General features: G+C 31.1%; 1 protein-coding gene across 6 annotated transcripts in view; it reads left to right on the top strand.

Annotated features, from left to right (window-relative positions):
- The window catches only part of LOC143082236 (LIM domain only protein 3-like), a 125,476-nt gene that overhangs the window by 47,478 nt on the left and 51,145 nt on the right, over positions 1-26,853 (top strand). For 4 of the 6 annotated variants that reach the window (XM_076257821.1, XM_076257822.1, XM_076257824.1 and 1 more), the window contains one exon: positions 9,510-9,548. In XM_076257821.1, coding sequence (XP_076113936.1) covers positions 9,510-9,548 — 39 coding nt within the window. Of the gene's footprint in view, positions 1-278; positions 395-6,774; positions 6,794-9,509; positions 9,549-26,853 lie in introns of those variants that run through there. The other 2 variants (XM_076257825.1, XM_076257827.1) reach the window with 2 other exon arrangements.

Here is a 26,853-nt window from a genome sequence, read left to right as displayed (position 1 = left end):
TTCAAGATCCTTTACACTTGTTTACAAATTCAATTAGTAGCAAGCGAAAAAATATACTTTCTATCTAAAATCAAATCCTCTTTAAAATCCAAATTATCTCTTTATCTTTGAAAATTTGAATTAAATAATTATGAAAATGATATTTATAAAACATTTAATGATTATTTTCCTCAGTGATATTGACAGATGCTGGTAACATATTGGTGACACTACATCTCGTGTAACAGGTGCCCTCTTCTTACTTACTGACATATAATTATTGATACATTAATATTTAGTGGACAGACAGGTTCATTATAACAAACTAAAATGGAGGAACATGTTCACACACATGCCAGTGAATTTTTAGATATGGTCGATTTTGTGGAGAGTCAAGATTTTGGGGCTGATGACGGTGAGCTGTTTTTTTCACTTTAAGGAAATTTAAGAATATGAAGTTAACCCTTTCATATATCAATCATTCTGTACACCTATCGTCCATTGTCTGAAAGCTGATAAATGTTATTAATTGAATTATTCTTTATAAATTTTTCTTGTAATAGAATTATGAAATAGAACTTTATTTGATTTGTGCAATGTCTTCCTAAATTATTTTTCCTAGCAAATCATGGACTTTATTTGACAGCACCTATTTTGTATTCAGAACTCCTCCTAAAACCCTTATAGAAGCTATACTAAATTAAGTTTTTACAAGTTTTTTAGTCTAAACCAAATGTTGTGTAAAGGCATAAGTTGTCTCTGTAGAAAAATATCCTTGTATATTTGTCTCAACATAAGTTGAGAAAGCCAAACATAGGGATTCGTTATTCTGTATTGGTGACATCAAGATTTTGATTCCTATATTTTTGAACAGTCAATGTATACTACTTTTTGGTATTAAATATAAACAAATTCTATCATTTTTATGCCCTCACCATAGCAGGTGGGGCATTTTGTTTTATCCGTGTCTTATCTACATGCGTCTGAACATACATCCCAAAGATGGTTTCCATTCTCTAACTTCAGTTTGCCTCAACCAAATATTATGAAACTTATACACTATGCTTCTTACCACAAAATACAGATCAAGTATAAATTTTGGGGGTTTCATTTTAATGGTTCTAGAGTTATGCCCCTTTACCAATGTTTTCCATTTCTGTTCTCATATAACTTTATTTTGCCTGAACCAAATGCTATGAAACTTATACACAATGCTTATTACCACAAAATACAGATCAGGTTTGAATTTTTGGGGCATAACTTTAACTTTAGGCGTCTGGCGTACTAAATTATAATCCTGGTACCTTTGATAACTATTTACACCACTGGGTCGATGCCACTGCTGGTGGACGTTTCGTCCCCGAGGGTATCACCAGCCCAGTAGTCAAGACTTCGGTGTTGACATGAATATCAATAATGTGGTCATTTTTATAAATTTCCTGTTAACAAAACTTTGAATTTTTCGAAAACTAAGGATTTTCTTATCCCAGGCATAGATTACCTTAGCCGTATTTGGCACAACTTTTTGGAATTTTGGATCCTCAATGCTCTTCAACTTTTTACTTGTTCGGCTTAATAAATATTTTGATATGAGCGTCACTGATGAGTCTTATGTAGACGAAACGTGCGTCTGGCATACTAAATTATAATCCTGGTACCTTTGATAACTATTTAACTGTTGTAGAATTATTCGCTTTACAAACGAAAAGTTGCTGAAATTTTTGTTTCCATTCTCCTGACTTTAGTTTGACCCAACCAAATATTATGAAACTTATACACAATGCTTATTACTGCAAAATACAGATCAGGTTTGAATTTTGGGGTGTCACTTTAACTGTTCTAGAGTAAATTGGCCCATAACCAATAGAAAAATTACTGAACTTTTCATTTCCGTCTCTTCACTTATGTTTGCATCAACCAAATTTTATGAAACTGATACACACAATACTTGTAAACACAACACACAGATCAAGTACAGATTTGGGTAGGGTCACTTTTACTTCTCTTCAGTTATCTTTCTTTATATGATATGCAAGCAGGGGCATCATCTGTTTTATTCAGGGGATCATAAAAACAGATAGTTGATTTGACAATGAAATGTGTATAATGCAAAACCCTGAAACAATAAATATCATATAACATATATATTGTTTTTCTCTTTGTTTGCATGAAGTAACACTTAATACAACTGACTGCTTGACTCCATTAATACACTAATTCAACCTCTATTCCAACTGTTGCCAGCTATTCCATCATACAAGTGACATATTTAAATGGATATGAAATACTTTTTTTCATGGCAAATATTTAAATGATCAAATTGTCATTGTAGGATTATAACAAACTCAGTTTATCTAAAAGTTGTTCATATGTAAACTATATAAGTTAAACTCACAAACTGAATAAAAACTTCAGACAGTTCGGCTGCAATTGGCCTCTTGAAGTTGAAACCATTGGAAAAAAGTTAAAGTTGACCAATCGCATTCAAGTACTCATAGATGCAAATCAGGCACAGACTAGGACAGGGGTGTTTAACCTGGCCCATTCCTGCTTACAAACTTTATTTATCAGAATTTGCCAAAAAAACCTTGCATTTATTGGATAAATCTAGACATATTTATTTTGGATGTGACGGCCCAACTTGAAAAAGCAAAGGATGCAGGACTGAAGTTATTCAAAGCAACCAAAACAAAATATATATGAAATTCAATTAAAATTAAAGATTGATGATTAAGTAAAGAATATTCAGATTTGATTTTTTACTGTGAATAAAAATGATTCATATAAGACTGTTCTGTTGATTAAATTAACAAAATACAGGTTAAGGTAGTGTAATGATGGTAAAACTAAACTTCCATGAAATGTGTAGAATTTATAAAAGGATTAAATTCTCAGCAGATACAAGTTTTCAGATTTCAATTTAATTGTTTAAATTATTTTTAAAATGTTAAAAAATAATAAATCATGAATTTGAGACATGAGAACAGCTTGATATTGGTGTTTCATGCTGGCTTGATAATTGCAGTACAATTTTAAGTTAGTGGATGTCTTTGATATTATTTGCATATAAATTAACAAGTGGGGATAGGGCATATTAACTGCTCAGTGATAATAATTAAATAACTAAATCTGTCATAGTATAGCGATTAAATATAAGAGAGATTTTTTTCATACTGTCCTCAGATGTCATCCATCAAGTTCCAACACAGAAAATATGTTGCCAACTTATTAACATATATTTAAATTTGTTTAGTATGAAATTTCAACATTTAAGGGACTTGATTGGTTTTCTGAAATAAGTTTCACTTAGATATCTTTTAATAGGACTTACATTTAATTGAAGTTGATATACATTTGTGGAGTAGACATTAGAAAACTGGCAATTAGTTTATGGTAACTCAGGTGGTTCATTTAGGCCGGTGAAAATAAGTTGTTTTATTAAATCAAACTATCTTTTTGTTTGAAGCATTTAGATACATCCTTGAAACAAAAATACTCAAAGTTTCCAATGCATATTGAAGTTGAGACCTCTTTCACAGAAATTATGCCACTGTTTGACATATTCTATTTTCTTTCTGGATTTTTTTCTTTCAACTTTTGATTAAAGCATACGTATATACAACATATGTTAACACAAATTTTGTACAAATTGCTGGATTAAAGTAAACTATTTTTCTATAGATAAATATATCAGTGCTTTTAACCATATCAAATAATGATCAAAGTTTATGCATCCAAGCTCCAAGTGCAATTGACTATACATGGGTATTTCAAAGAATGATAAAAGATTGATCAACGTTACTAATATCAACCAGTTAACTCTCAAAGTGCAATTGTAGCCAGTGATGTCAAGGAATAATCAAAGTTACTGCAGTCAACCTTATCTAAAATATCAAATCATGTCATCATCAAATCAAAATCAGTGGCTATACCTCCTAGAAGATTTCATACAGCTACATATTAAATTAAAAGTTTAAGTGGACATCTTCTTGTGCATTTCCCAAACAATTGAATGTAGAATAAATTAGTAAATTAAAGATTTTAATCGGTACAATTTTAAGGGAAGGTTACCTGTTTAATGCTCTCTATACATGACTAAATCATCAGGAACAAATTATGTATTTGATTTTACTGTTTTTGGTTGCTGGTAATTGACAGAGAACCAGGATGTCCTACCACAGAGAAGTTAACCTGTTGTAGTAGTACACGGAGTCAAAAGTCGGTAATATGAAAATGGTCTATTGACTAGAACTGTATTTAAGGAGTAATTAAAGGATGGAAGGATTCTAGAAAGAGACATCATGACACTGTCTAATCAATGGCCAAGACTACCTGTTAGATTGTTGTTTCACACTTAATTTTGCCACCTTGACATTTACCAAATTAAGACATTGCCGCCCAAACAATTTAGCCGATAAAGGTGTAATTAACAGACATCTTTGAAAAAAATGTTTTGTACCATGAATAACATCTGCCAGAAAATTAACCAAGAAAACTAAGATAAAAAATGGACTACCAATAAAACCATTGATCACTTTATTCTTCACATTTATACCAATTGTATATTTCTTGTACTTTTTAGTATTTGATAGGAAATATACTGAATGAGATGATCTCCCCTACTTTTGTCCTTTCAAAAAGGATTAAGATTAAGAATTGTTCTCACACAATTCCATAATTAAATTATTGTTCTTGGAGAACCTGCGACTCTTTGCACAAAAAAATCTGATGATTAAAATTTGATCGTACTCATAATTTAATTTAAATGTTCATGAAGAGTTCAGCTACGTCTTCAACGTTAACATATTTGTACAGCAAGTTAGCATAAGCCATGGGTTCAAATACTGCTGAGGAAAGAACAAAAAGTTCCCACTACAATTTTGCAAATTTGAACATTATGTAAGACTAAATGTTACAGTTGGTTGACGAAGAATGTGTCATCACATGATTGAGACACAAATAAGATTGGCCTGTCACATGTTGGCTGATTGAGAACAAAAGTCTAATATAAGATAGATTTAAATGAAGGAGTTTCATACCTAATAAGGGGGGATAGGACCTTTATCAGGACTTCAGGATCAGGACTCCTCCTACCCCCCCCCCCCCCTTTTCCCTCCCTTATGATGGCAGATAATGTAAATTGCAAACATCAGTGGTCAAATCTATATCCCAAAATTGTAAAATAGAGATATTAGTAATTGTAAAACAGTCAGATTTATGATTTATTATATTATGAGAGTAAAGGGAATAAATATAGATTCTACCACTGCATCAATGCAATACGATATTTATCCATTCGAGACAGATAAATTTTCATATTTAAATCGCGAGGTTCGCCTAGCGTTTTAAATATTTAAAATTTAACTGTCGAGAGTGGATAAATATGGTATTGCACGAGATTTGGTGGTGGAATCTGTTTCTTTAATGATTTTTAGAAGGTATGCAGACAATCTTAATCCTTCTTTTCGAACAGTCCGCAAAATATATGTTCTTTTTATGCGAGGTCATCAGGCATGGTCGCCTTTTTCAGGAGGTCACAATAGAAAATTCAGAGGAAAGTAAGAAAATTTGACGTCATAATCGAGTTTTAACCAATGAACAACAGAAGATCAAACGAACCACACGTTGATTAAATAAAAATAATCAAAAGGTCAGGAAAAGGATAAATGGAGTAAGAATTAGAGAATTGACTATAACAAACCACTTTTATATGAACAAGGATTAAAGACATTTAATTATAGAAAATAATAATAGTCAAAACAAAAAGGCTGACGTCATAGTTTTAGTATTATTGTTTCACACTTGATGTGTGTTTATTAATAAATATGAAAAAAGAATTTTATATTACATATGCCAGAATGTCAAGAGAAAAAAAAATTAATAACCAGACATTTTTGACTCTTATAACTTAATATCTAAACACTGTCAGATTTATAAATTTGATAATTTAACTTTAATTGTAATATAGTGAAAAAGAGAGGCAATACATACCATAGGGATACTCTAACCCAAGAGTAGAAAATAAACTTGACAACAACATACAGACAAACAACAGTACATAAAATACAACATTAAAAACTAAAGAGAACAAAATGAACCCCACACCAAAACTAGGGGTGATCTCAGGTGCTCTAGAAGGGTAAGCAGATCCTGCTAAACATGTGGCAGCCCTTGTGAACATGACAATCCTCATTAGTTTTCCTTAAAAACAAAATAAAAATTTGTTCTCTAGCTCTGTGCTTTAATTGTGACTTCAGTTGTTCTTTGTAAAGTGAAATTTGATTACATATATCTTATATTTATTTCAACAATTATTTAAGGAGGGTTGATTTTTCAAAAAAATAAATCATCACAATGTCACAGCAATGGTTTGATTATCAGCTACCTGTTTGGTTATTGCTACACACATGATATACTTGTCTGGTCTCAGAGCAGTTGGTAAAGCTTTGCTAAGCAATTTCAGTGGGTAGGTTAATAGTATTGGGTATGCAGTTGTTTTAGCATAGGAACATCACATTCATTATGCCCTCCTTGGTCATGGTCAAATGACTTAGAAAATGTTGCATAGTTCACATGTTTAAAAGAGTTTGTGTTTAATGAGGTCAGTTTAAAGGGAGACATGTATGATAGGTCAATCAGGTATCTTGTATGCAATTGTATAAGCACTGGCATTTCCATGGAAGATTTTTGGTCCTGCACCTTTAGTTATGGTTCATTAATTTTGAATGATTTATATATAGTTTATACATGTTAGAGAAGTGCCATTTTTATTTTCAGCATTTACAATATACTGTAAAAAAGAAATAACATGCAGGTCAGTCAGACTTATTCACTCCAAATTTTCATCGAAAAAATGGACACTTTGAAACTCAGCAAATGTGGAAATAAATGTCACTTCCACCCAAACAAATTAATCGAGCATGGTTTTACTACAAGGCAACAGTGCTATTATCATAAGCACTAATTTAAATAATTCATAATAAAAATAATGACATTTAGCAAATTTAAAAAGTTTGAATAACATCTGCCAGGAAATTAACCAAGTTAACCAAGATAATAACTGGACAATAAATAAAACCTGAATGAATGCAATGGTCACATATTCTGGACTTTCTGTCCTCAGACTTTTATACACAGATGTAGATTTCTCATATTTTTTAAAGTTTGATTAATGAAATATACTAAATGAGATTATATCCCCCTTTTCATTCTCGGAGAGAATTAGGATTAAGAATTATATTCTCTCTGTTCTTTTTACATATGACAGATTCAAATGTTGTTATCTACGTCACCAAAGGTCAAACAGGTCAAGTAACCTTTGGAATCCGTCTGTCCATCCAAATGACCTTGAATAGAAAACATTTCATTGAAGTCTTCTTGTCTTCCATGAATGAGAATTATCTAATATTTGTTCTGCATCTAAAAGTATAAAAACTAAAAATCACCAAGGGTCAAATGAAGTATATTTTAGCAATTATGGGCAAATGTATGACCTTCAACAATGAGAAAATATTTGAATTACTATTTTACAAAGACATAATGTCACATGTCCTGGTTTATAGAAGCTTTACAAAGACATAATGTCACATGTACTGGTTTATAGAAGCTTTACAAAGACATAATGTCACATGTACTGGTTTATAGAAGCTTTACAGACATAATGTCACATGTCCTGGTTTATAGAAGTTTTACAAAGACGTAATGTCACATGTCCTGGTTTATAGAAGCTTTACAAAGACATAATGTCACATGTCCTGGTTTATAGAAGCTTTACAAAGACATAATGTCACATGTCCTGGTTTATAGAAGCTTTACAAAGACATAATGTCACATGTCATGGTTTATAGAAGCTTTACAAAGACATAATGTCACATGTCCTGGTTTATAGAAGCTTTACAAAGACATAATGTCACATGTACTGGTTTATAGAAGCATGATTTTTCTATTTATTTTATTCCAAAGATTTAACCCTGGACACCTGGAATAGTATTATTGCCACCTCTCTTAAAAGTTTAAGTGGGGTCAATTTGGAGCCTCTTGTTTCAGATTAGGGTGAAGTTCTAAGAATATTTTTTAGGAGTTAGATTGGTCAGTTAAAAACAGCATTTTCTCTATTGAAATTTCCACATCAGATTTGATGATAATTAAAATTTAATTAAAATTTCCAAATCAGATTTAGATAATGAAATTTTCTGAACAAAATGTAAATCCACTCTGCCTTTCTAAATTTGTTAAATACAGCAATGCATTAATTAAAACAGGCAGGGTAAATACATGTTTGCGAGCAACTTATAACTTTCTTCTAACCTGGGACCCATTTTACCCAACTAAAAATTTAAAAAAACACATTATAAATACCATGCATATGAAGCACTTTTCTAAAACCCTCAAAGCTGAATATTTGAAAGCTACAGATAATTGCAAACTTAAACTGTTGAAGAGCTATATTACTAAAAAAGAACCTTTAACAAAAACATCACTCTCCATCTAAAGTCAACTAACTGCATCAAGGAGTTGAAATTTTGTTTTTTATAATTTTATCTTTCTTTTTATATAGTCTCTGATATTATGTGTTCTTTTTATGTTAGACATCATAATTCATTAATTGAAATTCAGGGGAAAACAAGAAAATTTAATGTCATAATTAAATTTTTGTTAAATTGTGAACAATCAACCAGCTGGGTAAATTATCTAAGAAGAATTAGAGAAAGTTATATATTAAGACACTTAGATAGTAAAATATCAAGGAAGACTTAATTCTTGTTACATGATTTATGATGGTTAAACATTAATAATTAAGGTTAACATGGTTTGAAAACACAGATTGAAACCTGGTAGTACAAAACGTATTAATTATTTTTGTTAAAATCATCACCCGACCTCTTTAATCAGGTTAGCAGTTTGGACTGAATGGGGAAAATAATCATGCAAAAAATAAGCAGAAAATGAATCCGTCAAAAAATATGGTTTCACAGAATTTTTCGTTTTTGATACATTTGTATTTTAATAGCAAAAAAACTGAAGTTTCAAATTAGCATACAATTTTCCAAATGAAGAATTTGATATTGTTGAAATTAAAGAAAAAATTATAATGATCGTTACAGGTGATGGAAAAGTTATAAAATTATCAAACGGTATATTGCTTCAATAATTTTATGAATTTATTTTCCTCATAAAAAGTTAGAAATCTCTGATATGATCATGAATTCTACCGTTATTGTCACACCTCTACCTGACAGAGCCAATCATCTGATTAATTACTGATCACCAAACCCAGCCCACAGGCCGATTGCAGGTGATACATCTCTTTCTTGTCAAAACTTTTTATTGATTTTATACTGCATGTTTTATAAATGTAGCAAAGAGAAAATAGACTTCAATAGATACAGCATATTTGAAAAGTGAAACTTCCTTTGTATTTGACAGTAAATCTTAGAGAAAGATATTGTAATTCAATAGACAGATTATCTACAATATTGTTCATACTTTTGAAAAGTTTTTTTAAGAGTGAATTTGATTGGTTATTTCAGGAGAGATGACAGAAACAGAGCTCCAGGTAGATAATTCTGGTAAGTTCATATTTATTTTATAATTTTAAATGATTAAGCTTTTTATAAAAAAAAAATATTTGTATTATATGACATTATATTTGAAAGTTGGTTCAGTTTTTTTAACATTTATATGTTGGGAATCAAATTTCAACATGTTTGTTCTTAACTTATAACCTTTTTATCAAAGTTTTTTTTTCAAAATTACTTTATTATTTAATTATAATAATTAAAATGGCAAGTGAAAAAAAACACGTAATTTCACAGATAGAGAAATGGCAGAACTTTTTATTAAGTTTTTGTTTGTGTAAATGCATTTAAGTTTTGACTTATGAAATATATTCAAAAAGGTCTTTGAAGGTTTCCATCTGAAACATAATTAAATAAAGACTTTTCATTTGTACATAATACACCCTAAGTCTTTTCAGATTGAAAAATATGGAAAATCCTTCCAGAATGGTTTAATTGAGAAATTTCATCTCAATGTTCTTTCACATATAATGACAGTAAAATACTGCTAAAATTACTGTTAAATTAATGAAGAAAATGAAGTTTTTCAACTTTATATATATGTGATTGATTAGTTGATGAATTATATTAAGGTAAATTGTAACAATTCAGTGAGCACCTTCTTCAGAAGGACCATCACAATTTGGTGGTCATAGTCATATAATAGAGATGTGTTGTCAGCATTGGCCAATGTGCAGATTTTTTCTCTCCATAAGCCAATATTAGACTGATCCTTATGAAACTTGAACACAATGTTCCTTTGCATGAAAGAAAGCTGGTATTCAATTAGATTTGGGGTAGAGTCATTTGATATTTAGGGACACTTTATTGTCTAGAACAACTACTTATATCAGTGCATTTAACTGCAGCTTATTGAAAAAGTTATTACAAACTATCACCTTGAATTTTCTAAAACTTGATTAATTTCTGTGGTTTTCCATACCAAAACAAGGACTTTGTCCACTTTTCTGCCTATATTATATGGAAACAACAGGTGACAAAGATATATATCCTTCAAATGCAATACACATTGTAAACCAATTTATTTTCACAGCTACTTTATTCTGCATCAAGCTCTTTGACTAGTCCACTCTGCAGCAAATTAATTTCTTCAAATTTACTTATTCAACTTTACAATTTTCACAACAATTTATATTTGTGTTTTTTTTCTGCTCGCAAAGTCACAAAAATAAATTGCTCTCAAAAGTTATTTGGTTTACAGTATTGTGACCAGACTCAACTTGTAAAGTTATTACAGAGTTATCTCCCTGTAGTGTTAGGTACCACCTTAACTTGTAAAGTTATTACAGAGTTATCTCCCTGTAGTGTTAGGTACCACCTTAACTTGTAAAGTTATTACAGAGTTATCTCCCTGTAGTGTTAGGTACCACCTTAACTTGTAAAGTTATTACAGAGTTATCTCCCTGTAGTGTTAGGTACCACCTTAACTTGTAAAGTTATTACAGAGTTATCTCCCTGTAGTGTTAGGTACCACCTTAACTTGTAAAGTTATTACAGAGTTATCTCCCTGTAGTGTTAGGTACCACCTTAACTTGTAAAGTTATTACAGAGTTATCTCCCTGTAGTGTTAGGTACCACCTTAACTTGTAAAGTTATTACAGAGTTATCTCCCTGTAGTGTTAGGTACCACCTTAACTTGTAAAGTTATTACAGAATAAGAATGCTGAAATACCAGAGTTGTGCTGTAAAGTTTTCAATGATTTAAGGATTTGTATTATTTACTCCGTAGATTCCAAGTTCATTTATAATGTACCTATGACTGAAGCAGTTATATAAATTCTTTATGCTAAATCTGTTTGTAATAGGGTCTATTTGTTTTCTCTCTATAAACATTTAGTAATCTGCTTAATTAAGATTGGAGGAAACGGTATTTTTAAAGCTGTTCAAATTTTGCAAAGCCATCTAGACCACTTAGAGGGTACAAATCAAGGTCAAACATAAAACATGAGAGTAATATCATTGATCAGCTTATCGTTTGTATGTTACAGACATTTTACACATATAAAATTGAGAATGGAAATGAGGAATGTGTCAGAGATCATAAAACAGCCAAAGGCTGTTCCAACTGAGCCTTAGTAATAGTTTTTTTTAGGCTTATAAACATAATGTTATGTTCTCAATTAAATTTTTTTTCTAGATTAAAGAAATAGTTTGCACGCCTTTATAATGTTTTCAAATCTCAGCTTGAACCTGAGTAAATGTATGTGGACATTCTGGCTCTTAATTGCTTGAAAGCTAAAATTGTCTTCATTCTCTTTTCTTCTATTTCACTCCCTTTCTCTCTGTTCAAACAAACTGTACCACATCTTTTTTTTTTAAGTGTTGAACCAACTACCGATTCTAAATCTTTTCAGTCTGTCTTGATATAACCTCATTATTTACTTTGTTGAACAAATTGTCTGGTCAATACAATCACTTTACCTTTCTCTTTTTTTATTTGAAGTTAAATAAGAGAGAGGGATTAATCTGTTACCATTTTCTAGATTGGTTTTTTAATTGCAAATGTGAAATGTTGACCTATAACCTTAACAGGCATCTTGATATCTATGTATCAGACACAGATCAAAATCCATTCCATAATATTAAGGTTGGTATCAAAAGGTGGTAACATTCTAATTTCAGTGTAAATTTCTTCATTTGTGGGAGATTTTCAGGATTGGGGAGATAGCAGAAATGTTTGTTAATTTCCTATTTGAGTAGAACTAATTGTCTCACTGACGTATTGTAAATACCACATATCAACTGATAAAATGCGTTTGTGATTTTTGGATGCATATTAACAATGTTAGGAAATGGAAGGTTTAGTCTGAATCATGTCGGAGGGATAAACGGACAATATGGAATTCTCACAGAAAAAATGGACAATTACATTAATATGTAAATGTTCCTGTGTTTTAGAAAAACAAAAACGTTTGATTTATTTCACTTCACCCATTACGAAGGTCATTCAAACGTCAGAAATCTAACGTCCATCCATTGACAGGGGCAGTAATTATTAAAGAAAGCGTCGTGTGATTTGGCTCTGGTTTAGGTTTTAAATAAGTTGACTAAACATATAAGAAGTGACAGACCTATAATGAAATCGGCATCATTACGCCGTTAAACTGCTAACTTTCTCTGCATTACGATTGCTGCTGATACATATATCATTGGTTTAAATAAAGGAATGTATTAGAAGTCAGCTCGTTCCTTTATTAGGAGAGATTGCCTTTTCCAGCCTTAAGTCTATCTTATTAAATTAGCTTTGATTGAAATGGATATCTCCAACTAGGAGTCATTTTGTTTTATAAACTTCTTCCTTTGGTAAATATTTTTCATTCTGGTTTGTAATTAAGTATTCATAGCTTTAAACAGTCGATGAGTTAACTTTAAGATCCAATCCTTTCTGGTATAATGAGAAGGCTGAATAGGTAGTGTTAGCAATCTACTAAATTGTTTTGTAATTTAGATACTAAATGCTGTACAGGGTGCAGTGTTGATGATTTAGAAATGTGCAGGGTGCAGTGTTGATAATTTAGAAATGTGCAGGGTGCAGTGTTGATAATTTAGAAATGTGCAGGGTGCAGTGTTGATAATTTAGAAATGTGCAGGGTGCAGTGTTGATGATTTAGAAACTACATTCTATGTTTAGTGTAGTGTTACTAATTCCCTAGAACCATTTAGAAGCATATATATGTCACACAATGTACACAAACTTCAAACATGAGCAAATTAAGTTCTGTGAAAAATATCAATAATTTAAAGATTGGTTCTTCTGAAAAGAAACAAATATTGTCTGTTATGCTAACTTTTGAGAGCGTACACAAATGAATAGAGATGTGCCATCACAAGGGTATGGGTCATTAGATATACTACCCCTAAAACGCTATAAACAAATAAAATCTGGAGTGCAGTAACAGTAAATATAGTTAACATGCATAGGACATAAACTGTCCAGAAAGTTATGAATTAATTTAAAAAGACTACCAAAGGTTTTTGGGATGGCTATATCTGTCTATGTTATTAGTGTTGTTTCTTAGGGCTAAATTATTCAATTCGAAGACCATATATGGATTTATATTTGATTATAACACCTGAATGTTTGTATGTGTTTGGTCTTAATGTCATAAGTGGTGAAAATAAACTTAATTGAAAAATGAAAATTGTTTGATACTTATGGGGAAGAAAACAGCTTTACAAGTTGTTAAACTTGACAGCTATCGTAGAGATTGATGTTAATAAAATACAGTTATCATTTCAACAAATTTGACTTTCCACTTATGTGTGCTGATCACAAAGCATATTACTAGAATTAGGAAAACACCCTATAGTCCCGTTACATACTTAATATTATTATAAAGAACAAGAGAAATCAATTTACTGATAGATTAATTTTCCCTGATAAAAACAATTGTAAATTTATTTACCATATGTAATTACAACGAAAAGGGTTCCGTAGAATTGTAATTTTCTGTGATTTAATTCTTTAAATCATTTAAATGTTATTTCCCGCTATAATTACCATCACAGCAGACTGTAGTTAGCCTTTCAAAGCTTCCCAGTGACAATTGTAGATCATCAGGGTGTTTTAACTTTATACAAAGAACTTGCTGTAATCTTTTTAGGCAAAAACAATACAGTTTGGGCATCTGTAATGTGTTTTTGATGTTCCAAAAGTTATTATAGGGATGTGAAAATATTTTAATTCTGACATTTTAGATGAAGAAAGTTAATGCTCTAGTTTTTATATGCCAATCAACAATGATTGTGTAATAGTATTCTGTTCTCCATCTTGTTTTCTGTCTATCACTCTGTCTGTCCGTTCTTCATTTCATGTTTTCATTATTGCAGGTCTCATGATAACACTAGTATTTTTTTCTAGCTTCCAAAAACCTTTTTCACAAAGACTGGACAATGTAATAAATTTTTATCCTTTTTTAATTTTCATTCACTTTCATGTATTTTGAACAATTTCACTTTAAAAATTGAAAAGAACTTGATCACATCCAGTTTGTTTTGTCCAAATCATACAATTAGATGTTGGATGTGAATGCAGAAATATATTTCGCTTCACATGGATTTAGTAACAAATAGGACCTTCGTCACAGATAAAGGAATGGACCTTTTTCACAATTTTGGGACAGTTATTGTAACTTACTTGCCAAAAATGTAAAATAAATAAATGCAAGGTGGTGTGTGATTTACCTCTAGTCTTAATGTGACAGTTACCTACCAACACAAATAGCCAGAAACATTATGATTGCTTGAGGGAGTCATGTGGCCTATCATATGATCGTGTTTGAACTGCTTGTGTTTATATAGATACAATGTTAATCTGTACCAATAGTTAATCTGATTTCTCAAGAGAATAATTTTTGAATAGAAAATACATCATGAAAAAACATATATTGATTTAGCAGATTTTTTATTTTTGGAAACAAGTTGTAAAATTTATGGATGTGTATATAGCTGACAAATTATTTAAGTTCATAATGATTCGAATAGTTTAGGCATTGCAGAAGTTCTATAATTGTTCTAGCTTTGAACATAAAAATAAAGGAGATGTGGTAATTTAAGTTTTCCATTGAGATTGCTTCGGAAAGTTTCATATAGAAACAAGTGTAAATGCAAAATTTAAGTTGTTATTTTTCATCTATATATAATTATCAGTAAAGGACATCATTCTGGTCAGCCTTTTTTATCTTTTACCAGACATATCATTTGCTTTATCAAGTGACTATTCAAAAGTAATGGTCATTAATCTGGTAAAGGTTAACTGTGATGACAGAACCTCTAGGTGTGACCAAATACGACAGAAGTAGATAAACAAATTTCAATAAGAAATCTAGAGATCTAATCAATTCTTCCTGTATTTAATAAAAGACCATCACCAAAGGTCACATCAAAGGTCACAAAACTGACCTAGAAGTGCTCTGGAATGGACATGTAACACTGGCAACTCAAAAGATGGGGAAAAGTTGTCAATGACACAACTCTCCACCAGAAACCAAATAACATAGAATGTAACAAAGGTTTCATGGCCTTCAACAATGAGCAAACCTCATACTGCATAATCAGCTATAAAAGGTCCTGTGTTAACAATTACATGTTAACATTAAAGAGCTTCTATACTCTAAGGTTATTCTGGAGGTCAAGCAGAAATCAACATAAATCTACAGAATATGGTTCCAGCAGATAATAATAGTGTCAGTATAATCAAATAAGTCCTGTAATATACAGTCTAAAAATAATGATGCCTTTTTCACTAGTTGGAATTGCTTTATTAAAAGTGCATATTTATTTGATAAACCAATTTGGGTGAAAAAATTTAATTTGTCATATTTTTTACTGTAAAAATATTTGACTGTAACGTTTTACTACAGTATAATATGCGATTGCTAATTTATAAAAAAAAAAATTGCTATATTTATATTCAGTATGCATCACCTTTTAACCAAGCGATATTATTCAATAATAACAATTCCCTAAGTTAGCTTTCAGAACAAATACGATATGTAAAATGTATTAGGAAAACTTAACACTTGATGAAATTGTCAATATCTAGTTAAGAAATGGAAGAAAACAAGTCCTGGTCCATAGATTTATCTTTTTGATGAACGGAACTAATTTAGAGAAAATTATCCTACTCTTGATGATGTGATGAGGGTTTGATCCCTCAATTAGCTATTTTCTTTTGTATTTCTTTTTCAATGGGAAATTTTGATAATTGGAACGAGTTAATAGGAAGGTATATTGACAAACACAATTCTGATTGATTGTTTTAGAATGAAGAATCTGACAATTGTTTTAGATAACATTGATTAGCTAGAGTTGCCTGCCCCTTATCACGACCCCCATCTGTCTATTAACACCCCTCAGCGCCACCTTGACAATAGAGCTCATCAGTCTGTACGTTAATCAATTCTTTTAACTTTCATCGTCTTAAGAAAGCACCAAAACAAATATGTAATTTTATATATTGCAAAAGGCTATGGCCATCGTTTCATGTGCTACCATGTGAATGATTAAAATGGTCTAATATCTAATTGAAAAAGAGCAGAGAAGGTTAGGATTACAGCTCATGGTATATCTAACCAATAATTGGATGCGGAGGCTAGCTCAGTCACTTCAATTATAGAAGCCAATTAAGGGTATAACACCGTCCTGAAGTTTGTGAAACACCATTTAATGTGATGAATCTGTCAGGCATCCATTACGTATATTACTTTCAAAATGAAAATGAATATAAAATATAGAAATATTATAGTGGGTAGCAAAACTGAAATATTACACAAACCTGTTGGTGCTAAAAGTCAGTACATTATACAACCAAATGTTTGGTTAGATAAAATCATCACAGATAATCAGGTTTAATCTTCAGATGAATAACCTGTTCCGTCCTTTTGTAAAACTGAACAAAAGGTTAAAGTTCAGGTGATGCTGAGGTCAATCTTCAGATAAATACTCTTTCCCTTTTTTGTAAAATAAAAGATTAAAGTGCATGTGCTGATGAGGTCAATCTACAGATGAAAACCTCTAACTCCTGTTATAAACCTTATTTATAGATTTCTCTAGCTTCCAGCTCTACAATAGAGTCATCAAAGGACACTATAGGCCACTCTGTATCTACTAGCTTCCAGATAAAGGACACTATAGGCCACTCCTCTGTATTTTCTCCTTGTTTTATTAATATCAATAAAGGACATGAGATGTCAACCTTGTCTTTCTTTTCTAAGGTCATCTCTCTTTACCAAACATTATTTACTCTAACTCTTAAAATAGAGCAAGTGACTATTCAAAAGTTGGTCAGTAACCTTGTAAAGGTTATTTGTGATGAAAGAACCTCTAGGTGGGACCTGTAATGATTTGAGTAAAAAAAAATGTTTTCAATATGATAATCCAGGTTCTTCCTGTATAAACCTATAAAAGACGATAAGTAAATATGTTCACACATGATAGGGAGCTGACTGACCCTGCTTTGGAATTTAGTAAATACGTTCACACCATAGGGAGCTGACTGACCAGTAACATTATAGTTTGACCCTGCTCTGAAATAAAACTACAGTTCCTGAAAGTTTGTACTGTTATGCTAAAGTAATAATAGTTTTAACTCTACAAGGCTTTGGAATAACATTACAGTTTGACCCTGCTCTGGAGTTTACTTTTACTCGAACCAACCCTCTGGATCTGACAGTCCACCAGTAAAAGAACTAATAAATAAATAAATTTGAGCTTGTATTAATACTTGTACCAAAATGAAGGAATTAGAAGTACGTTGACTGGCATTATTTATTTTCAGTATATGTGTGAAATCAAATCCAATGAAAAGAAACCTTTTGATAAGGGGAGATAATTTTGTAATTTCTTGTAAGTAATTGGAGTTATCTCCCTCAGTTTGACATGTCATTTTTTTTAACAGAAAGAAGATTTAAGATAGAACATATCTGCATATATATTATTAATAACACAAAAATATTTACAAAATTGTTAGCATTTGAATTCTATGTATGAATAATTTAAAAATGAAATGTTCAAGAAAATAGAAAATTCAAAGATTAAAACATCTATCAGTTCTGTATAGTTATAAATTATTAAAGAAATGATCAGTTTTATCATGTTGTGAAATCTTCTAATGATGAGAGATACTGTGGATAGAAATGTATTGAATTGCACTCAAATATGTATTTTTATGATAGATAATTTAATAACTCATAAAAGTAAGATATAAAATTGGAGATAATGAAGGTCACATTAATTGTAAAAAAAGTTGATAATTTGATACTTTAAAATGATGTCATTGTAACATAAACAAATCGCTTTGTCTTGACCTGAAGATCAGTCACTGTTACAATACAAGTTTTACAGTAAAAACAGTATATTGTCAAGTTATGCAAGGTCAGTTTTTAAAAAAATTTTGCGTGGTATAATGGTATCATGTTAATTGTCGTCTGCGTTGTCGTCATTGTCAAAGACACATTTAGTTTGCGGACAATAACTTTTGTTTTAGTGAATGGATCTCAATAAATTTTTACCAGAAGGTTCAATACCACTATAGGAAGGTTGGGATTGATTATGGGGGTTATGGTACCAATAGTTTAGGAAAAAGGGGCCAAAAAGGGGGCCCAAAATAAGCATTTTTGTAGTTTTCAAACAATAACTTGTGTTAAAGTGTATGAATATCTATGAAATTATACCACAAGTTTCCATACCATGAAGGGATGGTTAGTATTGACTTTGCGGGTTATTGCTCAAAATATTTTGGAATAAGGGGCAAAAGGGCCAAAAAAGGGGAAAAACTAGGTTTTTCTGGTCAATGGACAATTTAAACAATTTAAAAGCAGTGTAAGGGAGGTAATTCAAAATCATTTACATACAATGTTGGGCATGTTCAGATAACACTACTTGTAAATTATGTATAAAGAAATGTCAGGTTTTAGACTAATTGCAAAAAAAAGGGGGTGGAAGTAGCTTTCAATTATTTTTTCCAAATTTCTCAAATTCCAAATCAAGTTTGAAGAAGAAATCTTTAATTGCACAATATTGCACAATAGATTTGTAAGATCTTGACATTTGTTTTGTGTCAAAAACTAATATTATGTCAAAAATTTGATCACAACCCAAATTCAGAGCTGTATCAAGGTTGAATGTTGTGTCCATACTTGCCCCAACTGTTCAGGGTTCAACCTCTGGGGTCGTATAAAGCTGCACCTTGCCGAGCACCTGGTTGTTGACTTAAATTTGTTTTAAAATATAAGATAATTTAAAAAAAAAATAATATGTAACATATTTTTTATTTTGTAAATAAGCACTCAGAAAGGGATGATGAGACTTTTAGTTTAACCATCTGTCTGTCCCAAGAAAGGAAACTCATAAGTGATTGTCTTATACATTGCATCATAGTTAATGTTCTATATCATTTGGAGAAGTATATAATGAAATGTCATTTTTTTGTTTATCAACCTCACAGCTTGCTATGAACTATTTAGAAGTTATCTATTGTATAGACACTTATCTATACTCCATACTGTTTAAGACTTGATGTCTTTTTCTTTTAGTTGTTGGTTTCTGTCAAATGTATGTGTTCTCAACATTTATTTATGAAAAATTTTCGACTGGAAATTAAGCAACAATAATTGATCAATCATAATTTTATAATTATATTTGAAGCATTTTGTTCAATGTTAAGTTTCAATATATCAGTTTCTTAGCCAAAAAAGGAAGAAACAAGAGGTTTGATTATTTAATCAAGGACCTTGTTAACTCAGATTGATCAATGTCACAAGAATGTTTGAAGTGGCACAGATTATATTTGTCAAATTTACAAGATAATTATCATCTTCATTTCTTGAACAAACATTCTCTGATGAAGATTTTTGCAATATTTCTTTAAGATTGTAAGATAAAGCAGGCAGTTATAAGACTTTTCCAATAAATTAGAATTTAAGGGCATCTATCATTTTGTTGTAATTTACAGCTCGTCTCATCAACTGTTTCATAAGATAAAGATCATTTATTTTGATTTCATCTAAATGTGTTTTAGTGTAAGGCACTAAGGTTGTAAGGCAGAAGTTAACTAATTTCATAAGGAATCTTAAACAAAAATATGTTAATCAAAGCACTTATATAAAATTTGGGTAATGAAGAATAAAATTGAGAATGGAAGCACATTTCAAGTTTGTTGTCTGGTTTATTTTTGTAATTTTGGTCCTTCATTTAAGCATGAAGTAATAAAATTGAGAATGGAAATGGGGAATGTGTCAAAGAGACAACAACCCGAACATAGAACAGACAACAGCAGAAGGTCACCAACAGGTCTTCAATGTAGCGAGAAATTCCTGCACCCGGAGCGGGAGGTGTCCTACAGCTGGCCCGTAAACAAATATATATACTAGTTCAGTGATAATGAACGCCATATTAAACTCCAAATTGTACACAAGAAACTAAAATTAAAAATAATACAAGACTAACAAAGGCCAGAGGCTCCTGACTTGGGACAGGCGCACAAATGCGGTGGGGTTAAACATGTTAATGAGATCTCAACCCTCCCCCTATACCTTTTGCCAATGTAGAAAAGTAAACGCATAACAATACACACATTAAGATTCAGTTCAAGAGAAGTAAGAGTCTGATGTCAGAAGATGTAACCATAGAAAATAAATAACAATATTAGCAGGGGTTGCATATGAAGTATATATATCCCAGTTGATGATGACGTTCCATGACTTCCTTGATAGAGGGTTGCTGCTGACAAGGAAGCTTGGTAACCCCTTTTCTCTTTCCCCCGAATGTGTGGTACTGTGTAAGACTTATCACCGGATCTGTACTTGCATGAGCAATTTGATTTGTACCACTTGTGGAGCAGGATCTGCTCCTCCAAGAGTACCTGAGATTGAAGTTTTTAGTGGTTTTATGCTGGGGGTTCATATTGCTCTGTCTTTAGTTTTTTAGATTGTCTTTTTTTTACTGTGGTTTATCTTTTGGTCTTTCTTTTTACTGTGGTTTATCTTTTGGTCTTTCTTTTTACTGTGGTTTATCTTTTGGTCTTTCTTTTTACTGTGGTTTATCTTTTGGTCTTTCTTTTTGTGCCATGGTATCTTTAACCTCTATCAGTTTGTTTGACTTTTGGTATCTTTAACCTCTATCAGTTTGTTTGACTTTTGGTATCTTTAACCTCTATCAGTTTGTTTGACTTTTGGTATCATTAACCTCTATCAGTTTGTATGACTTTTGGTATCTTTAACCTCTATCAGTTTGTATGACTTTGGGTATCTTTAACCTCTATCAGTTTGTTTGACTTTTGGTATCTTTAACCTCTATCAGTTTGTATGACTTTGGGTATCTTTAACCTCTATCAGTTTGTTTGACTTTTGGTATCTTTAACCTCTATCAGTTTGTATGACTTTTGGTATCTTTAACCTCTATCAGTTTGTTTGACTTTTGGTATCTTTAACCTCTATCAGTTTGTTTGACTTTTGGTATCTTAATCCTCTATCAGTTTGTATGACTTTGGGTATCTTTAACCTCTATCAGTTTGTTTGACTTTTGGTATCTTTAACCTCTATCAGTTTGTATGACTTTTGGTATCTTTAACCTCTATCAGTTTGTTTGACTTTTGGTATCTTTAACCTCTATCAGTTTGTTTGACTTTTGGTATCTTTAACCTCTATCAGTTTGTATGACTTTGGGTATCTTTAACCTCTATCAGTTTGTTTGACTTTTGGTATCTTTAACCTCTATCAGTTTGTATGACTTTGGGTATCTTTAACCTGTATCAGTTTGTATGACTTTTGGTATCTTTAACCTCTATCAGTTTGTATGACTTTTGGTATCTTTAACCTCTATCAGTTTGTATGACTTTTGGTATCTTTAACCTGTATCAGTTTGTATGACTTTTGGTATCTTTAACCTCTATCAGTTTGTATGACTTTTGGTATCTTTAACCTCTATCAGTTTGTTTGACTTTTGGTATCTTTAACCTCTATCAGTTTGTTTGACTTTGGGTATCTTTAACCTGTATCAGTTTGTATGACTTTTGGTATCTTTAACCTCTATCAGTTTGTTTGACTTTTGGTATCTTTAACCTCTATCAGTTTGTTTGACTTTGGGTATCTTTAACCTCTATCAGTTTGTTTGACTTTTGGTATCTTTAACCTCTATCAGTTTGTATGACTTTGGGTATCTTTAACCTCTATCAGTTTGTTTGACTTTTGGTATCTTTAACCTCTATCAGTTTGTTTGACTTTTGGTATCTTTAACCTCTATCAGTTTGTATGACTTTTGGTATTTTTGACCTCTATCAGTTTGTTTGACTTTTGGTATCTTTAACCTCTATCAGTTTGTATGACTTTTGGTATCTTTAACCTCTATCAGTTTGTTTGACTTTTGGTATCTTTAACCTCTATCAGTTTGTATGACTTTTGGTATCTTTAACCTCTATCAGTTTGTATGACTTTGGGTATCTTTAACCTCTATCAGTTTGTTTGACTTTTGGTATCTTTAACCTCTATCAGTTTGTATGACTTTGGGTATCTTTAACCTCTATCAGTTTGTTTGACTTTTGGTATCTTTAACCTCTATCAGTTTGTATGACTTTTGGTATCTTTAACCTCTATCAGTTTGTTTGACTTTTGGTATCTTTAACCTCTATCAGTTTGTATGACTTTTGGTATCATTAACCTCTATCAGTTTGTTTGACTTTTGGTATCATTAACCTCTATCAGTTTGTATGACTTTTGGTATCTTTAACCTCTATCAGTTTGTTTGACTTTTGGTATCATTAACCTCTATCAGTTTGTATGACTTTTGGTATCTTTAACCTCTATCAGTTTGTTTGACTTTTGGTATCTTTTTGGTATCTTTAACCTCTATCAGTTTGTTTGACTTTTGGTATCTTTAACCTCTATCAGTTTGTATGACTTTTGGTATCTTTAACCTCTATCAGTTTGTTTGACTTTGGGTATCTTTAACCTCTATCAGTTTGTTTGACTTTTGGTATCTTTAACCTCTATCAGTTTGTATGACTTTTGGTATCTTTAACCTCTATCAGTTTGTTTGACTTTTGGTATCTTTAACCTCTATCAGTTTGTATGACTTTTGGTATCATTAACCTCTATCAGTTTGTTTGACTTTTGGTATCATTAACCTCTATCAGTTTGTATGACTTTTGGTATCATTAACCTCTATCAGTTTGTATGACTTTGGGTATCTTTAACCTCTATCAGTTTGTATGACTTTGGGTATCTTTAACCTCTATCAGTTTGTTTGACTTTTGGTATCATTAACCTCTATCAGTTTGTATGACTTTTGGTATCTTTAACCTCTATCAGTTTGTTTGACTTTTGGTATCTTTAACCTCTCTTATGAAGAATTATGACAGGAGATTCTCTAATATACCCAAGGAATTATGTTTTGCTTGGCAATCTTTTTTTTTTTTTTTTTTTTTGGGGGGGGGGGGGAGGTATGTTATTAGTTATGGCTTATATAAATGCAATTTAAATGTAACTTTCATTTAGATCTCATACTGATGCTTTTGAGACCTCGCTGTATGATCTATAGTCAGCTGATTTCTATCCATAATATAAGTCATTAAAAGTAAGATTTTTCTTCTTAAAGTTGATATATTGTTTCAATGTGTCTTAAGTTCACTTTGTAGCTGAATAAATGATTTTACTAGAATTTGATTATAGTTAGAATTAAGAAGTTATAAGACTTAAAACCTATAATTAACTTGGTTTTGGCCTGATGATATCAAGGAAGAAACAAATCATTTTTCTCTTCAAGTCTATGAGAAATTACTTGCATCTTAAATGGATGTCAAAACTTTGCTTCAGTAATTGAAATTCATGGATTAGAATAAGATCATTGTTCAGTTTCATGAGAAACTTACATCAGTTTACAGACAAATATCTTTCTTTCAGTGGAGGCTCAAAGAAAACAATTTTTCACCTCTCTATAAATCTGGTGTGATTGGTGGGACATTAACATGGCTCATTACATAGATGCTCAACTTCAGACGGATAATACTAATTACCCAAAAGCTTCCCTAATCAAATAAAGAATCACCCATTTGTTTGCTGAGGAACATTAACTGAGCATAGGGCTAATAAGTCAAAATTTTGTAATACATTTTTCTTTTTTGTTAAATTACAAGGGTAAAATGACTATGAAATTTCTACTTTATTTCTCTATTGAAAACATCAATGCGGAACATTAATTTTCCCACAAAATTTGTCTTCTGTGTCAATAAAATGTTTGTTCTTTTTGTGAAAGCAGTCATTTAAGACTTTTATGCTTGTTAAATATTTTGACAAATGAATGTTTTTACCGTGAGTGATGAGAATGGTGTATTCTGATCATGTATTACTTCATAATTTTTGTGGAGGAACGTAATGTGACAAATTTTTTCATTAATCAATTAAGATTGATACTGTAGCATGGGTAATTATTGTCACAGTATAACAAGATTATTTTATAGAGAGAAACATACACATGTTGAATACCTAATTTGATCAAATTTGGAGAAAAAATTACAGTATTGTTACAGTGGTGCATATGTTGAATACATAATTTTACAAAGTTTTGGAATATGATTTATGATAGCAATTGTGTCTTGACCAAATCTTGTTTTTTTATTTATTTTTGAACTTTAATGTTATTTTATGAATAATGGGAATCTTGTTTTGTTGTTCTATGTTTTTTTCACACCATTATGTATTACAAGCTTGTAAACTAATCACTTGTAAAAAAGTACAAATTAATGAATTTTCATGCCAACTGTGTTTTTTAAAGGTTGTAAAAATGTAGTTCAAACTATATTTAGATTTAAAAAACAATAAAAAAAAAATGCCCTTAAAAGTACATTATCAGACTAATTTATATTTTTCTGGAGACTCTAGCCTAATCTCCTGCAATAAAAATTGATGGCCACAAAATAGCACAATTAAGTGTTGATGGTGGCATTAAACACCAATAAATCAATCATTGTTTAATTTTCTAATTGTTTTGTTACAGGAGTAATTGTTTGCCTTTCATCATATTGGCTTTATATTTTTGCCATGTGTCATGTGTTTTGAATGTCCTCTTGTTATTGTTTGTGTTTTTTTTATTACGAAATTAATTTTTATATTACCTTTATTTGTTTGTTCATGAAAAATTTCTAGTTAATAGTGTATATTTTTGTAAAACTTGGATATTTTGTTCCTGTTACATAAACTTCTGTAATCTGAAAATCTCACATTTTTTAACTTGATTGCTGCTTCTCCTCTGCCATTATTCCTTGCCCTCCCCCTTTTCTCCTTTCAGTACCAGCTAGTTTGTTATATTATGTTAGAAAATAGTGAATTGAAAGCGATCATCGTTGATTGAAATAATCAAAGTGTGTTACTGCTATCAGATTATCTCAGATTGCCAATGATTGTGCCTTTATAAGCTACTCAATCAACCACCAATTACACTGAAATATTAATTTTCTTCCATGATCTCCTCTAATAAGCTCACCGTAAGAAATATTAATTGTCTTCCATGATCTCCTCTAATAAGCTCACCGTAACAAACCACACAGGTTATGACTAGAGTAACCATCGAGAAAAATATGTCTTGATTGCCGAGGATGCCGTAATGACCCCGTCCTCATCTCTACAAACTTTAAATTAAATCTTGCCAGCCAAAAGCACCTTTCTTCATTAGTATTGGTTGTATCCAATAAAGAATCTGTCTTAAAATTACCACACGAATTCCGTGTTGCCTTAATTTCCTTTATATTTTTTATTTCCTTGATTCGCATTGAGAAAATGACAATTAAGATAATTTCATTACTTTTTCATTAGTTGGCCCATTATAATTAAACCCTACACATCATAGAGAAGACGAAGCTTAGAAATTGAAAAGGAGATTAGGCATTCAGATTGACTGTCGAACATATTCATACACTTGATGTAATATACTTGAAAGGAGACATAGAAATTAAACTGTGACATATTCTTAATGCATTCTGTATCTTAATTCTCGGTGGAAATATGCCATTTGTTGTTTCAGATTTCTACACTAATGTTAACTGTTTATAAATTTTGTCAGTTTAGTTATATATTAAGAGGTTTTTGACTGATTTAACGTCATTCTTAAAGCAGATAGAAAGGATTGGTTAGGGCATCTTAATTCAGGTAGGTTATTTTCTTCTCTTACTATCAATGATGGACACTGGCTATACTCCTCATAATAGTAGATCAGAAAACTTTTTCTCATTTTGCATGTAAATGAGTTATGAAAGAATTGAAAATTAAATTTTGAGTATCAAGCCTTTTCAGTTCAAAATATTTGGTTCAGCTTTTAATTCATGCACTCTGGTACATTTTGACCTGATTGTTTTGCTAACAATAAGATCTAGTGCTTTTAAGTTCCTAAGTTAAGAATTAGTACTACTACATTTCTTTTTTTAGAGTAAGAAAAAGACCCAGAAATGACAAATGTAATTAAATCAATTCAAAAGAGAACACTAAGGGCCTAATTTATGTACAAAACAATATTTTACACAGCAACAAATGACAACCACTGAACTACAGGCTCCTGATTTGGGACAGGCATGTACAGAATGTTGCATGGTTGTCTTTCAGATATTAGTGTGTGGTTTTGCTAATGTCTCCTTCTCTTTGATGTATACACAGTAACACTGTATTTCATTTTGATGGTAGTTACTTTTAGATTTGGTAGTAAACACTTAGAATTGTAACTTTTTTTATGAAGACAGCATTGAAAACATTTACAGCTTGACAAAAGCTAAATAGCTTTTTTACTTGAAATGGCTTTTGGCAATAGTCCAAAA

Source organism: Mytilus galloprovincialis, chromosome 7 (assembly GCF_965363235.1).
Source record: "Mytilus galloprovincialis chromosome 7, xbMytGall1.hap1.1, whole genome shotgun sequence".
NCBI classification, from domain to species: Eukaryota; Metazoa; Mollusca; class Bivalvia; order Mytilida; family Mytilidae; genus Mytilus; species Mytilus galloprovincialis.
The sequence above is the reverse complement of the archived record's forward strand: the minus strand, read 5'-3'. Positions and strand labels throughout refer to the sequence as shown.